The 14,408-nt window shown below is 40.7% G+C and overlaps 2 protein-coding genes across 4 annotated transcripts in view; both read right to left on the reverse strand.

Moving 5' to 3' along the window:
- LOC124005457 (gamma-aminobutyric acid type B receptor subunit 1-like) overlaps nucleotides 1-9,165 on the reverse strand; it is a 51,102-nt gene extending 41,937 nt beyond the window's left edge. Inside the window, exons 1-4 of one of the 3 annotated variants that reach the window (XM_046314743.1) lie at nucleotides 8,547-9,165; nucleotides 4,826-4,912; nucleotides 4,523-4,587; nucleotides 3,830-3,968 (exon numbers count right to left, since the gene is read on the reverse strand). In XM_046314743.1, the coding sequence (XP_046170699.1) occupies nucleotides 3,830-3,968; nucleotides 4,523-4,587; nucleotides 4,826-4,904 (283 nt within the window). In that variant the 5' untranslated portion in view covers nucleotides 4,905-4,912; nucleotides 8,547-9,165. Of the gene's footprint in view, nucleotides 1-3,829; nucleotides 3,969-4,522; nucleotides 4,588-4,825; nucleotides 4,913-5,417; nucleotides 5,466-8,272 lie in introns of those variants that run through there. The other 2 variants (XM_046314742.1, XM_046314741.1) reach the window with 2 other exon arrangements.
- Nucleotides 9,166-9,288: 123 nt separating this feature from the next.
- Nucleotides 9,289-13,633, reverse strand: LOC124005459 (SH3 domain-binding protein 5-like). Its single transcript, XM_046314745.1, has 2 exons — nucleotides 13,264-13,633; nucleotides 9,289-11,465 (listed from the first exon to the last, which is right to left on the reverse strand). Exons 1-2 carry the CDS (start codon nucleotides 13,390-13,392, stop codon nucleotides 10,890-10,892), a joined length of 705 nt encoding a protein of 234 aa, XP_046170701.1. The 5' UTR covers nucleotides 13,393-13,633; the 3' UTR covers nucleotides 9,289-10,889.
- Nucleotides 13,634-14,408: the final 775 nt, after the last annotated feature.

Raw genomic sequence — 14,408 nt, forward strand, 5'->3', positions numbered from 1 at the left:
ATTTTCATCATAGGTACACTTCAACTATGACAGACAAAATGAGGAAAAGAAATACAGAAAAATCACATTGTAGGATTTTTTGAGGAATTTATTTGCAAATTATGGTGGAAAATAAGTATTTGGTCAATAACAAAAGTTTATCTCGATACTTTGTTATATACCCTTTGTTGGCAATGACAGAGGTCAAACGTTTTCTGTAAGTCTTCACAAGGTTTTCACACACTGTTGCTGGTATTTTGGCCCATTCCTCCATGCAGATCTCCTCTAGAGCAGAGATGTTTTGGGACTGTTGCTGGGCAACACGGACTTTCAACTTCCTCCAAAGATTTTCTATGGGGTTGAGATCTGGAGACTGGCTAGGCCACTCCAGGACCTTGAAATGCTTCTTACGAAGCCACTCCTTCATTGCCCGGGTGGTGTGTTTGGGATCATTGTCATGCTGAAAGACCCAGCCACGTTTCATCTTCAATGCCCTTGCTGATGGAAGGAGGTTTTCACTCAAAATCTCACGATACATGGCCCCATTCATTCTTTCCTTTACACGGATCAGTCGTCCTGGTCCATTTGCAGAAAAACAGCCCCAAAGCATGATGTTTCCACCCCCATGCTTCACAGTAGGTATGGTGTTCTTTGGATGCAACTCAGCATTCTTTGTCCTCCGAACACGAGTTGAGTTTTTACCAAAAAGTTATATTTTGTTTTAATCTGACCATATGACATTCTCCCAATCTTCTTCTGGATCATCCAAATGCTCTCTAGCAAACTTCAGACGGGCCTGGACATGTACTGGCTTAAGCAGGGGGACACGTCTGGCACTGCAGGATTTGAGTCCCTGGCGGCGTAGTGTGTTACTGATGGTAGGCTTTGTTACTTTGGTCCCAGCTCTCTGCAGGTCATTCACTAGGTCCCCCCGTGTGGTTCTGGGATTTTTGCTCAAGGTTCTTGTGATCATTTTGACCCCACGGGGTGAGGTCTTGCATGGAGCCCCAGATCGAGGGGGATTATCAGTGGTCTTGTATGTCTTCCATTTCCTAATAATTGCTCCCACAGTTGATTTCTTCAAACCAAGCTGCTTACCTATTGCAGATTCAGTCTTCCCAGCCTGGTGCAGGTCTACAATTTTGTTTCTGGTGTCCTTTGACAGCTCTTTGGTCTTGGAGTGTGACTGTTTGAGGTTGTGGACAGGTGTCTTTTATACTGATATATACCGTGCTTCTACACCTGCATTGCTTGCTGATTGGGGTTTTAGGCTGGGTTTCTGTACAGCACTTTGAGATATCAGCTGATGTACGAAGGGCTATATAAATACATTTGATTTGATTTGATAACAAGTTCAAACAGGTGCCATTAATACAGGTAACAAGTGGAGGACAGAGGAGCCTCTTAAAGAAGAAGTTACAGGTCTGTGAGAGCCAGAAATCCTGCTTGTTTGTAGGTGACCAAATACTTATTTTCCACCATAATTTGCAAATAAATTCATTAAAAAATCCTACAATATGATTTTCTGGATTTGTTTCTTCTCATTTTGTCTGTCATAGTTGAAGTGTACCTATGATGAAAATTACAGGCCTCTCTCATCTTTTTAAGTGGGAGAACTTGCACAATTGGTGGCTGACTTAATACTTTTTTGCCCCACTGTAAACTACGAAGCCTTGGCTAGAGGTTAAACAATTTAGCTATACAGCTCTTTTCTCCCAATCATAACCATTGGATGGGGGTAAATAACTGTGATTCCTTTAAAAGGGGAAGAATCTGAGCTTTCCAACAATGCCAGAATTATTACTGTACTCCTAACCTTGTCTCCAGGCTCCAATTGCTGATGCATAGAGCCTGGTAACAGTGGGGACCGTTTGGGATTTGCTGAGTGACATGATAATCAATTCAAATTCTGAGCAAATCACACGACTATGAGGAGTGGCTCCAAATCAAAGCAGAAAAGTTTTGTTATGGTGCATCACATATCGCCGTTCATGCTAATAGCTAGCCAACGTAACTCTGCTAGCTGTCCTGTAACACGATGTCACTGAATGCTGTTTATACACTTCAGATATAGCAGACTCTGGAATATCCATATTGCACGAGCTAATCGAGTTCACTTTGTTGCCCCCGAATGCAGCACATTTTGAGGGAGGTTCTAAGGGTTGCGCTAGATGGTGATGGGCTGAGAGATCAGCCAATTAAAACCAGTGGTTGTTTCGTCCGCTCCTGCCATAGGCTTCCTGTCAAGTCCCGTTCTGAGCCGTTCGGAGGCGGTCGGCTAATACTCATAATACTCAGCAAATAGCATTAATATTTCCAATCTGAAATACACTGCGCTCACATTTGCTGACAATGAGAGGATCAACACAGATGAAGAAGGCAACATGGGAAAATAGAGCTCTCAATCTGATGTGATCAAAGCAAAAATAGTCTACATTGAAATAAGATAGATTAAACATGATTGTTTCTAGTAAAGGTTAGTTACAATTGAAGTGTCCTGGCCTGCTGGCTATGCATCAGTTTAAAAAAAATGATGGGTGACTGAAGTGACATGTGTGGGAGAACTGGGCAGATCAGCTCAATCAGACCATGCAACTGAAAGATGTTCATTCTGCCAAAGAGAGGATTGCATTACATATTCTGCAAAGGCATGCATATGTATGATTGGAAAGAACAGACGAAAAGGAGCTTCATGTCAATTTGAATGTGCATTTGTCTCGTGTGGAATTCTCATATCGTTACATTTTCATCACCTGAAATGACAACGAATTTGTTACCATTTTCAGTAGTTTTTTTTATGTCTTCTCGTTATCGTCATTAGTTTTCATCAGGAAAAATAGGTTGTTGACAAATATTTTGTCATAGTCATTGTTGATGACATGAGCACTAAGTTACAGAGCAGAGTGGCGCACAATAATCAATGATACATCAAAGATATCCTTAAGTGGTGGCAGTAATATAGTCCAGTCAATCCAGGGATTCCATCTGACAAGCATTGAAGAGGGAATTTACCCTTAGATTTACCCTTAGATTTACCCTTAGACTTACCGTTAGATTTATCCTTAGATTTACCCTTAGACTTACCCTTAGATTTACCCTTAGATTTACCCTTAGATTTACCCTTAGATTTACCCTTAGATTTACCCTTAGACTTACCCTTAGATTTACCCTTAGACTTACCCTTAGACTTACCCTTAGATTTACCCTTAGATTTACCCTTAGATTTACCCTTAGATTTACCCTTAGATTTACCCTTAGACTTACCCTTAGATTTACCCTTAGATTTACCCTTAGACTTACCCTTAGATTTACCCTTAGATTTACCCTTAGATTTACCCTTAGATTTACCCTTAGATTTACCCTTAGACTTACCCTTAGATTTACCCTTAGACTTACCCTTAGATTTACCCTTAGATTTACCCTTAGACTTACCCTTAGATTTACCCTTAGATTTACCCTTAGATTTACCCTTAGATTTACCCTTAGACTTACCCTTAGATTTACCCTTAGATTTACCCTTAGACTTACCCTTAGATTTACCCTTAGATTTACCCTTAGATTTACCCTTAGACTTACCCTTAGATTTACCCTTAGATTTACCCTTAGACTTACCCTTAGATTTACCCTTAGATTTACCCTTAGATTTACCCTTAGACTTACCCTTAGACTTACCCTTAGATTTACCCTTAGATTTACCCTTAGATTTACCCTTAGATTTACCCTTAGACTTACCCTTAGACTTACCCTTAGATTTACCCTTAGATTTACCCTTAGATTTACCCTTAGATTTACCCTTAGAGTGACACTGAAGTCAAGCGGGTAGGCTGTAAATAAAGTAGAGAGTACTTACAACATCTGCTGTGCAGTGTGATGTCGGTCCATGTGCCGTTGGGAAGGCACTTCCTGACCTTAGGGCCCACTATGACCCTGTTCCCCCTGCAGATGTACTCTATCTCGTAGTCCACTGGTAGGATCTGCACATTGCGGATCTACACACATAAATAGATGACATAGATTGATGTTTAGCTATGTCTTTAAATATGTACATCACCTGACTAATGAGTCATTTTTCCTATAGGCTTCAATGCGTTGCTATGATTAGGACAACAACAACATAGTAGACACTAAATAGGGCCATGCTAGAGAGAACCAAAGGGGCGATTACGTCAGAATTGACAAGAAAATATATGAGCTATTTCTACTTTATCTAGGGTTGGATATGATTAAAGGTAGAACTGATAGTACTGTGATAATAGTGATAGTACTGTGATAGTAGTGATAGTACTGTGATAACAGTGGTAGTACACCCTTAGAAAAAAGGGTCCCAAACAGGTTCCCCGGTTGTCCCCACAGAAGAGCCCTTTTTGGTTCCAGGTATAACTCTTTTGGGTTCCTTGTCGAAAACCCTATGGAAATAGTTTTACCTGGCACCAAAAAGGGTTCTTCAAAGGGTTCTCCTATAGGGACAGCCGAAGAACCCTTGTAGGTTCTAGATAGCATCTTTTCTTCAAATTGTACTGTGATGGTATTGATAGTACTGTACCTGTTCTTGTGTCAGGCCTCTGTAGCGGATGCCTCCATCTCTGGGAGGACGGATGATGGCACAGCCTAAACAGGAGACAAGAGAAAGACATGATGAGTGGAAGAATAATCACTTACAATAGTCTACATTACAGTCATGAGATATATTACACTTCAATTATAATCATCACTTCATCTAATGCCTTCCTCCATTCATTCTCCATTCATTAGGTCATTTTGCAATCTCCACGGTTTTTCTAACTGCTAACACACTTACACAAACACAAGTTGCACGCACATGTACACACACAAACACAATAATTACCTCCAGTTGTCGAATTATGCATGGCCACAACAAGAGATGGCAGAGCATACAGAATTATAAGAAACAATAGCTGTGCCATTTCTGAATCTGGAGAGAGAGAGAGAGAGAGAGAGAGAGAGAGAGAGAGAGAGAGAGAGAGAGAGAGAGAGAGAGAGAGAGAGAGACTAAAGGATTAAGTAAGAAGATAATGAAATTAAGCGACAGAGAGGGAAGGTAGTTTTAAACAGCCTTTACACAGTAGTACAGTCATTATATTGTAACAAAAACCTCAAGTTCATTGGAGGAAACAACATTCATAATGGGACAGTCTTATCAAACACATACACTACAGGTTAAACATTTTAGAACACCTACTCATTCAGGGGTTTTTCTTTATTTGTACTATTTTCTGCATTGTAGAAAGACATCACAACTATGAAATAACACATATGGAATCATGTAGTAACCCAAAAAGTGTTGAACAAATCAAAATATATTTTATGTTTGAGATTCTTCAAATAGCCACCCTTTGCCTTCACATCGGCTGATGTAAAAAGGGCTTTATAGATACATTTGATTGACGACAGCTTTGCATACTCTCAACCAGCTTCACCTGGAATGCTTTTCCAACAGTCTTGAAGGAGTTCCCACATATGCTTGTTGGCTGCTTTTCCTTCATTCTGCTGTCCGACTCATCCCAAACCATCTCAATTTGGTTGATGTCAGGGGATTGTGGTGGCCAGGTCATCTGATGCAGCACTCCATCACTCTTCTTCTCGGTAAAATAGGCCTTACACAGCCTGGAGGTGTGTTGGGTCATTGTCCTGTTGAAAAACAAATGATAGTCCCACTAAACCCAAACCAGATGGGATGGCGTATCGCTGCAGAATGCTGTGGTAGCTATGCTGGTTAAGTGTGCCTTGAATTCTAAATCAATCACAGACAGTGTCATCAGCAAAGCACTCCCTCACCATTACACCACCACCTCCATGCTTCACGGTGGGAACCACACATGCAGAGATCATCCGTTCACCCACACCGTGTCTCACAAAGACATGGTGATTGGAACCAAAAATCTACAATTTGGACTCCAGACCAAAGGACAAATTTCCACCAGTCTAATGTCAATTGCTCGTATTTCTTGGCCCAAGCAAGTCTCTTCTTATTATTGGTGTCCTTTAGTAGTGGTTTCTTTGCAGCAATTCAACCATGAAGGCCTGATTCACACAGTCTCATCTGAACAGTTGATGTTCAGATGTGTCCAGTCATGATGGACTGTTGTTTCTCTTTGTTTATTTGAGCTGTTCTTGCCATAATATGGACTTGGTCTTTTATCAAATAGGGCTATCTTCTGTATACAGCCCCCCCCCCCCCCACCCACCCACCCACCTTGTCACAACACAACTAATTGCCTCAAATGCATTAAGAAGGAAAGAAATTCCACAAATTAATTTTTAAGAAGGCACACCTGTTAATTGAAATGCATTCCAGGTGACTACCTCATGAAGCTGGCTGAGAGAATGCCAAGAGTGTGCAAATCTGTCATCAAGGAAAATGGTGGCTACTTTGAAGGATCTCAAATATAAAATATATTTTGATTTGTTGAACACTTTTTTTGGTTTCTACATGATTCCATGTGTTTTTTGTTCATAGTTTTGATGTCTTCACTATTATTCTACAATGTAGAAAATAGTTTTTTTTTATGAATGAGTAGGTGTTCTAAAACTTTTGACCGGTAGTGTAATTCATAACCATTGACAAGGACAACCCAGATGATCATCTAAACCAGTGACCAAACAAAAACATACACCAACCTTCATATGTACACTATTCATCTAGTAACAAAAACCTCACCTACAGCAGTTTAGTGAGTAGTACTCCTACCACTAAAGACCAGTGTGTTAGTTGTTACTAATATGTAGTCGCTCCATGCGCTATAATGAGACAGTATGAGAGCAGAACTCACTCTGCCATAACCCTTTGCATAATGGAGTGGGGTAGGTCAAGACCACTCACTCATTCCAACAGTGTGTTTTCAGTGCTAACACAGCCGACACACCAGCCATACGAGTGTATACTAAAGTATAAATACACCTAAATATAGCCACTCGTTTGAAGTGCTGAATAATGAATGCAACTTCATCATGTTGTCACACAGAGAGATGGAGAGAGAGAGAGAGAGAGAGAGAGAGAGAGAGAGAGAGAGAGGAACAAAGCTCCACAGTGAGACAGATGGTGGGAAGGAAGGGAAGGGTAGTGGAGGAAGACAGACAGACACTGTTGGATACTTCATTAGCATTATGGTGAATTTATAGAGCACTAACAAGAGCATGCAGGAGGAGACAGACACAGAGAGAAAGAGAGAAAAGGTGGGAAATGCAAATGCAATGAAAAGTATGTGTGAGACAGAGAGAGAGAGAGAGAGAGAGAGAGAGAGAGAGAGAGAGAGAGAGAGAGAGAGAGAGAGAGAGAGAGAGAGAGAGAGAGAGAGAGAGAGAGATGGACAACAGTGGGAGACACTCCTCACATACTGAGAAACATAAAAGCAAACTGTGTGAGCGTGGTATGGATCAGACAGCTTAAAATATATCAAGCTAGCCAGCTTCATAAATATTATGGTAATGTCAGTGGCCTATATTAAATCAACAAGCTGTGCTGTAGCTTTAGGTGCAGCAAAATTAATTGCAGCACCATGGACAGCGGATGTATCTGAACAAAAGATTCCAACTGGGACGAGCATAGAGAAACAGATATTTCAGGACCATGGACAGCATCCACGGCATCACAGATACGAATCTAAGCCAGAGACCAAAACGGCGACACACAACATTTCATCCAAGAGATGTAGTTTATTTATTAAGCAAGCCACGTCTGATATGCTATTAGAAACATGCTAAAGCAATTGAAAAATAGCCATATGTTTACAATGGTGTGCAGGTGGATTTAAACATCGAGACACGTTCACTGGACTGATATCGCCTACAAACGCTTTAATGAGGGTCGCTCTAAGGGTGCTACAAACAGAAGGCTACTGGTAATTGCTGGTCCGTGTTGACACGGCCGGGAATCCTTGACGGCCTATCGAAGAAGGCCAGCCCTATATCCGTTTGCAGAATTCAGATTTGAGAAGTTCGGATTTCATGTCAATTCTAGCATGTCATTCATTCCCATAGCCTAAAAACATGAACTGAAAATGTGCAAAATATATCTAAAGATAAACTCGCGTCATTAATAGGTAGGACTGTGTGTTATATTATGCTACGATAAAAAAAAACATGTACAGTCGTTCCTGCTTGGCGAAACTTGTCATTTACGAGAATACAAATTACATAGGCTAGAGTAGACCCGTCATCTGAATACAAATATAATACAATCAAATCTATGCAAGCTTGATTCCTTAGAATTATGCACGATTGTTTAGGTTGCATACTGAGTAAGAGATTGTAGCATGTAATCATGTGTACTTACAAATACTTTCAACGCGGTCAATCAAGATGACCGTATGTCCGTCGGTTGCGACTCGTTTGGGAACACCCAAATTTCGAATTATTTGGTCAAATGTGCTTCTTTGCAACGTATTGTATGGCTATGTTTTTATGGCTACAAATGTACAATCCGGTCCCCATGCATAGGCTATACATTGAATGTCAAAATAAACCGTATTAATCAGTCTATTGCCATCTACTTCAATTTCGTATGGTGAAAAGTCAGAAACGAATAATGTACATATAAATACACGCACTATATACAATCGCTTCCCCATGTACGACGAAACACCGAATCCTTACACTCCCTCCCTTTTTTCTCTCTCAATACAATCTCCAGCTAATTCACGACGTCATGATGGAGAGACGTACGTAGGTAAGCCTACCGTGCGTAAAAGTAATTTTCTCACGCACACATCTCCTTATCCAAGATGCATGTTGAGGTATTGGCCCACGCCAGCAAATCGTGATCATGGCAAATCTAAGAGCTTTAATTTTATGATAAGCGTTATGGAGTTATCCTAATCGGTAAGTATTTATAGGCAATAAGCAACATGGAAGACTTCCAAAATGTGCAATTTGAGCCAGTATTAAGCCTTTGTAAAGCCTTCAAATCCTATGTCAATAAAGCAGGAATAAGTCGTTTTTAACAACATTGACCTCTATTTTCAGCTTTAGTAAAACCAGAGATGTTCTTATAACACAGGCTTTGGTACCCATCTCCCTAACCCTCCTCTCCTGACATCTATTCTGAGAGCACCCGACTCCTTCATATTTATATCCTGTTGAATAATTGAAGAAGGGGGATAAAAGATAACTCATCTCTTTTCCTGTCTCCTCCCAACTCGCTTTTTTCTGCAAACCCCACATTTTTCTCCTCTTCTAAATCTGAAATTTAGTATCACATCCTCATCCGTAGATGGTGTTGAAGTACAGTATGAAGTAGAAGACATATTGCAAAATACAATATATTGGGTCTAAAAATAGTAACATCATAAATCAAGATTCCTCTTATTTTATTCTTTAACTGTTTGATATTGCATACATGTAAATAACAACAGTGAACTGTACTATATAGCTGGGTGACACTACTGCACCACTTTATGAATAAATAAAGAGGAAGACATCAAATGGACAATGATTGAGGTTGAAAGCACAGAAATACAATTACTAGTCATTCTATTTCTATGGCTGAGAGAATGAGGGGAAGATATGGATATATTGGAAGTATGTAAAGAGCGGGACAGAGACTGAGGTCAAACCAGGAATACAGCAGATAACCAGCATTAAATAAGATCCCTTTAAAATAAAGATCCCTTTAAAATAACTATTCAAGGACATTCAAATACATTTGTACATTTCATTAGTTTATCTATAATGTTGTAATTATACACAAACTTACATTTAATCTATTGAATACATTTCTTGTACCCTCCACTTTGCCAAAGCAGTACACAGACAACATATTCAAATTAATAAAATAAAAATAGAACAAGTCTAGACAAAACAGTGTTAGGATGACTCATAGATTATTCAAATTAATCATATTGTCAAAAGCATGTCCTTCATGGGAGTATTTCTCAACTGTTGACCACAGTTTAATACTGTATACACAAATTTGAACAGTATGCTGTTGCAGCCAGTGCTATGCTGTCTTTGTTTGCGTCGTACTGTGTCAAAGGCAAGGCACATTTCAGTTTATGACCCAGGTGGCTCTAAATAAACAATATATAGGGAAATAATTTTATTTAAAAAATACTAAACAATCGGATCTTAAAATGAAGGGCTTAAAATAGTAAAATACAATATGTCAGCGTGATCTTTTATGAACAATTTATTAAATTTTTTAGTTAGCCCTGAATACTAGTATCCATATAACAAAAGTCCAAATAAATAGTCCGGAGTGCTTTCTGTCATCAAACAAGTTGATGGAGTTTGTAACCCTCTTTAGTGTGTTTTTGGGGTCCTTTTGATTCGAACCCTGAAACCAGGTTTCCAGAATATTAAAAAGATATTTTAAAAAATTATAATAATAATATATTAAAAAACAAATTCTTCTAGCACTTTTTGCAATTCACGTTTGAATTTATGTACTAAATTAAACAATATTTACAGTGTGAAACAAAAATCTAGATTCGACATGCATATGAATTCACACGTACTTTTTTGTTCCACGAGAACATTGTTTTTAACTTACACCAGAAATTCAGTTACATCATTTAGATTGAATAGGGACCCCGTTTGTCACGTTTATTGTAGTCTCTTACATGGATTGTTCCTTCATGCACTAGGACATACCTGTCTAAGGTTTCCTTATTGCCAGAATAAGGGAAGTAAAGCAGCTAATCTCAGAGGCATGTACGGTTTAGGAGTTTCAGTAGTGTTGTAATACGATGCAAAACCTGTCAGGCTCCTTATAATGTCAGGTCTTACTTGTCAGCGTACCTGTTCTTCGTTACTACGTAGTATCATACACCCGTTTAAATGTGTTACTTTAGATAGAGCAGATCTGAGTTTCCTCTTTGCCAGGATAATGAGCTTGCTAGACCGGACACTTATTTTCTTTTCAATTGATAAACTATAAGCGAGAAGGACAGGTCTCACAAGCTGAAGCTCCTGTGATGTTGCTTCAGGAACTGCTGTTGGCGCTGCATTTGTCCTTCCCTTCTTTCTCTTTCCCTCCCTCCCCCGCTGTCCTCCCTCTCAATCTCTCCATCCTCCCCAGGCAGACTGCCCACATCGCTAAATTCCCCGAGGTGTTCGATGGAATCGCATTTCTCCAGGTCGGAAGCGATGGTCTGCAGACTGAAGACGGAGAGGGAATCTGACCCTGCTCTCTCTCCATGTGTCTCGGGCCTCTCTCGCCCGTTCTCCCTGTATTTCTCCACCAGCCCAATTTTCTTATCCACCACTCCGCTTCTGTCCACCCTGTCAGTCTCTATTGCCCCTCCTCCACATGCCCCGCCCTCGGCACCACACACCACACTGTCCGACTCCGCCCCAATAGGGGCACTCCGCCCACCACAGGCCATGGTTTGTCCATCTTCCATATGGTCCCGTCCCCTCTGAGCGTGAATGGCCTCGCTGATTTGCTCCAGTTTGTGCAGGGCGACAGAGTAGCGGTTTTTCACTTTGGTCACATGCTCCTCCAGCTGCATCACTTTGGTTTTGTGCTCCTGAAGTCACAGAAAACCCAATATGATGGAGATAAAGGACAGAGCAACATACAACATTAATTCCTCCTTGGTTTGAGGCCAAAAAGGGAACAATAACCAACAGGAGCGATCATGGATGGACATGACGGCTCTGTATCAACCATTTCCATACTTTTAACAATAACAGCTTGAAATTACATATATTAATTGCAACATATATTATATATAACAGGTGGTTGGTGGCACCTTGATTGGGGAGGATGGGCTCGTGGTAGTGGCTGGATTGGAATAAGTGGAACAGTATCAAATACACCAAACACATGGAAACCATGTGTTTGATGGCATTCCATTTCCCCCATTCCAGACAATATTATGAGCCATACTCCCCTCAGCAGCCTCCAATGTTATATATCAAATACAGTGCATTCGAAACCCTTGACTTTTCCCACATTTTATATCATTACAGCCTTAATCTAAAAAGGATAAAATAGTTTTCCCCCCCCCTCATCAATCAACACACTATACCCCATAATGACAAAGCAAAAACAGGTTGAGACATTTCTGCAAATGTATTACCAATAAAAAAACGTAAATAACATTTACATAAGTATTCAGACCCTTTACTCAGTACTAAGTTGAAGCACCTTTGGCAGCGTTTACAGCCTCGAGTCTTTTTGGATATGACGCTACAAGCTTGGCACACCTGTATTTGAGAAGTTTGTCCCATTATTCTCTGCAAATCCTCTCAAGCTCTGTCAGGTTGGATGGGGAGAGTCACTGCACAGCTATTTTCAGGTCACTACAGAGATGCTCAATCGGGTTCAAGTCCGGGCTCTGGCTGGCCCACTCAAGGACATTCAGAGACTTGTACCGAAGCTACTCCTGCGCTTAAGGTCATTGTCCTGTTGGAAGGTGAACCGTTACCCCAGTCTGAGGTCCTGAGCACTCTGGAGCAGGTTTTCATCAAGGATCTCTGTACTTTGCTCCATACATCTTTCTCTCGATCCTAGCTAGTCTCCCAGTCCCTGCACCTGAAAAAACATCCCCACAGCATGCTGCTGCTGCCACCCCCCATGCTTCACCGTAGGGATGGTGCCAGGTTTCCTCCAGATTTAACACTTGGCATTCACGCCAAAGAGTTCAATCTTGGTTTCATCAGACCAGAAAATCTTGTTTCTCATGGAATTAGAGCTCTTTAGGTGCCTTTTACTGAGGAGTGGCTTCCGTCTGGCCACTCTACCATAAAGGCCTAATTGGTGGAGTGCTGCAGAGATGGTTGTCCTGGATGGTTCTCCCATCTCTACAGAGGTACTCTGGAGCTCTGTCAGAGTGACCATCATGTTCTTGGTATCTTCCCTGACCAAGGCCCTTCTCCCCATATTGCTCAATTTGGCCGGGCAGCCAGTTCAAGGAAGAGTCTTGGTGGTTCCAAACTACTTCCATTTAAGATTGATGGAGGCCACTGTGTTCTTGGGGACCTTCAATGCTGCAGACCTTTTTTGGTACTCTTCCCCAGATCTGTACCTTGTAACAATTCTGTCTCGGAGCTCTACTGACAATTCCTTTGACCTCATGGCTTGGTTTTTGCTCAGACATGCACTGTCAACTGTCAACTTATATAGACAAGTGTGTGCCTATCTTTGTTTTTTGAAATGTACAAAACTGTCTAAAAACCTGTTTTCACTTTGTCATTATGGGGTATTGTATGTATAATTAATGAATTTAAGAAATGTTATAATAAGGCTGTAACAAAAATATGGGAAAAGTCAAGGGGTCTGAATACTTTCCTGAATGCACTGTAAATGATATATCTATGTACCTCAAGTATGTAGTTGAACTGGGCCTTGAGCTCGAAGTAAGGCTTGGATTTAATGATGGCCCTCTTGAGAGATTTCTGCAGGGTCTGGACTCGAGCCTCTGCCGTCTGACAAGAGTGGGTGACACGCATGTGCTCCCGTTCGCTGCGTAGGCGCTCCTCCTCTGCCTCGTTCACCTTGACCACACAAAATGTTAAGATGGGAAAACACCCCAATCAGTATCCTAACCCCCAACCAACCTAACAAAACAAACTTCCTAACTGATATAAACCAATCCAATTAAAAACAGAGTTTAGGCATAGGAGAAAACAGCTACCACGTATCATTGCATCAAACGTGATCAATGATATAAATTGCAACACATACAGACAGTGGGGCAAAAAAAGTATTTAGTCAGCCACCAATTGTGCAAGTTCTCCCACTTAAAGATGAGAGAGGCCTGTAATTTTCATCATAGGTACACTTCAACTATGACAGACAAAATGAGGAAAAGAAATCCAGAAAAATCACATTGTATGATTTTTTGCTGAATTTATTTGCAAATTATGGTGGAAAAATAAGTATTTGGTCAATAACAAAAGTTTCTCAATACTTTGTTATATACCCTTTGTTGGCAATGACAAAGGTCAAACGTTTTCTGTAAGTCTTCACAAGGTTTTCACACACTGTTGCTGGTATTTTGGCCCATTCTTCCATGCAGATCTCCTCTAGAGCAGTAATGTTTTGGGGCTGTTGCTGGGCAACACGGACTTTCAACTCCCTCCACAAATATTTTCTATGGGGTTGAGATCTGGAGACTGGCTAGGCCACTCCAGGACCTTGAAATGCTTCTTACGAAGTCACTCCTTCGTTGCCCAGTCGGTGTGTTTGGGATCATTGTCATGCTGAAAGACCCAGCCACGTTTCATCTTCAATGCCCTTGCTGATGGAAGGAGGTTTTCACTCAAAATCTTACGATACATGGCCCCTGGATTTTTTTTCTCATTTTGTCTGTCATAGTTGAAGTGTACCTATGATGAAAATTACAGGCCTCTCATTTTTAAGTGAGAGAACTTGCACAATTGGTGGCTGACTAAATACTTTTTTGCCCCACTGTAAACTGGAATACTGCTTACACTGGTAGCTGGGGTTTCCCCATGTTGCCTTG

The sequence above is a fragment of the Oncorhynchus gorbuscha genome, linkage group LG19, assembly GCF_021184085.1.
Source record: "Oncorhynchus gorbuscha isolate QuinsamMale2020 ecotype Even-year linkage group LG19, OgorEven_v1.0, whole genome shotgun sequence".
In the NCBI taxonomy this organism is placed as follows: domain Eukaryota; kingdom Metazoa; phylum Chordata; class Actinopteri; order Salmoniformes; family Salmonidae; genus Oncorhynchus; species Oncorhynchus gorbuscha.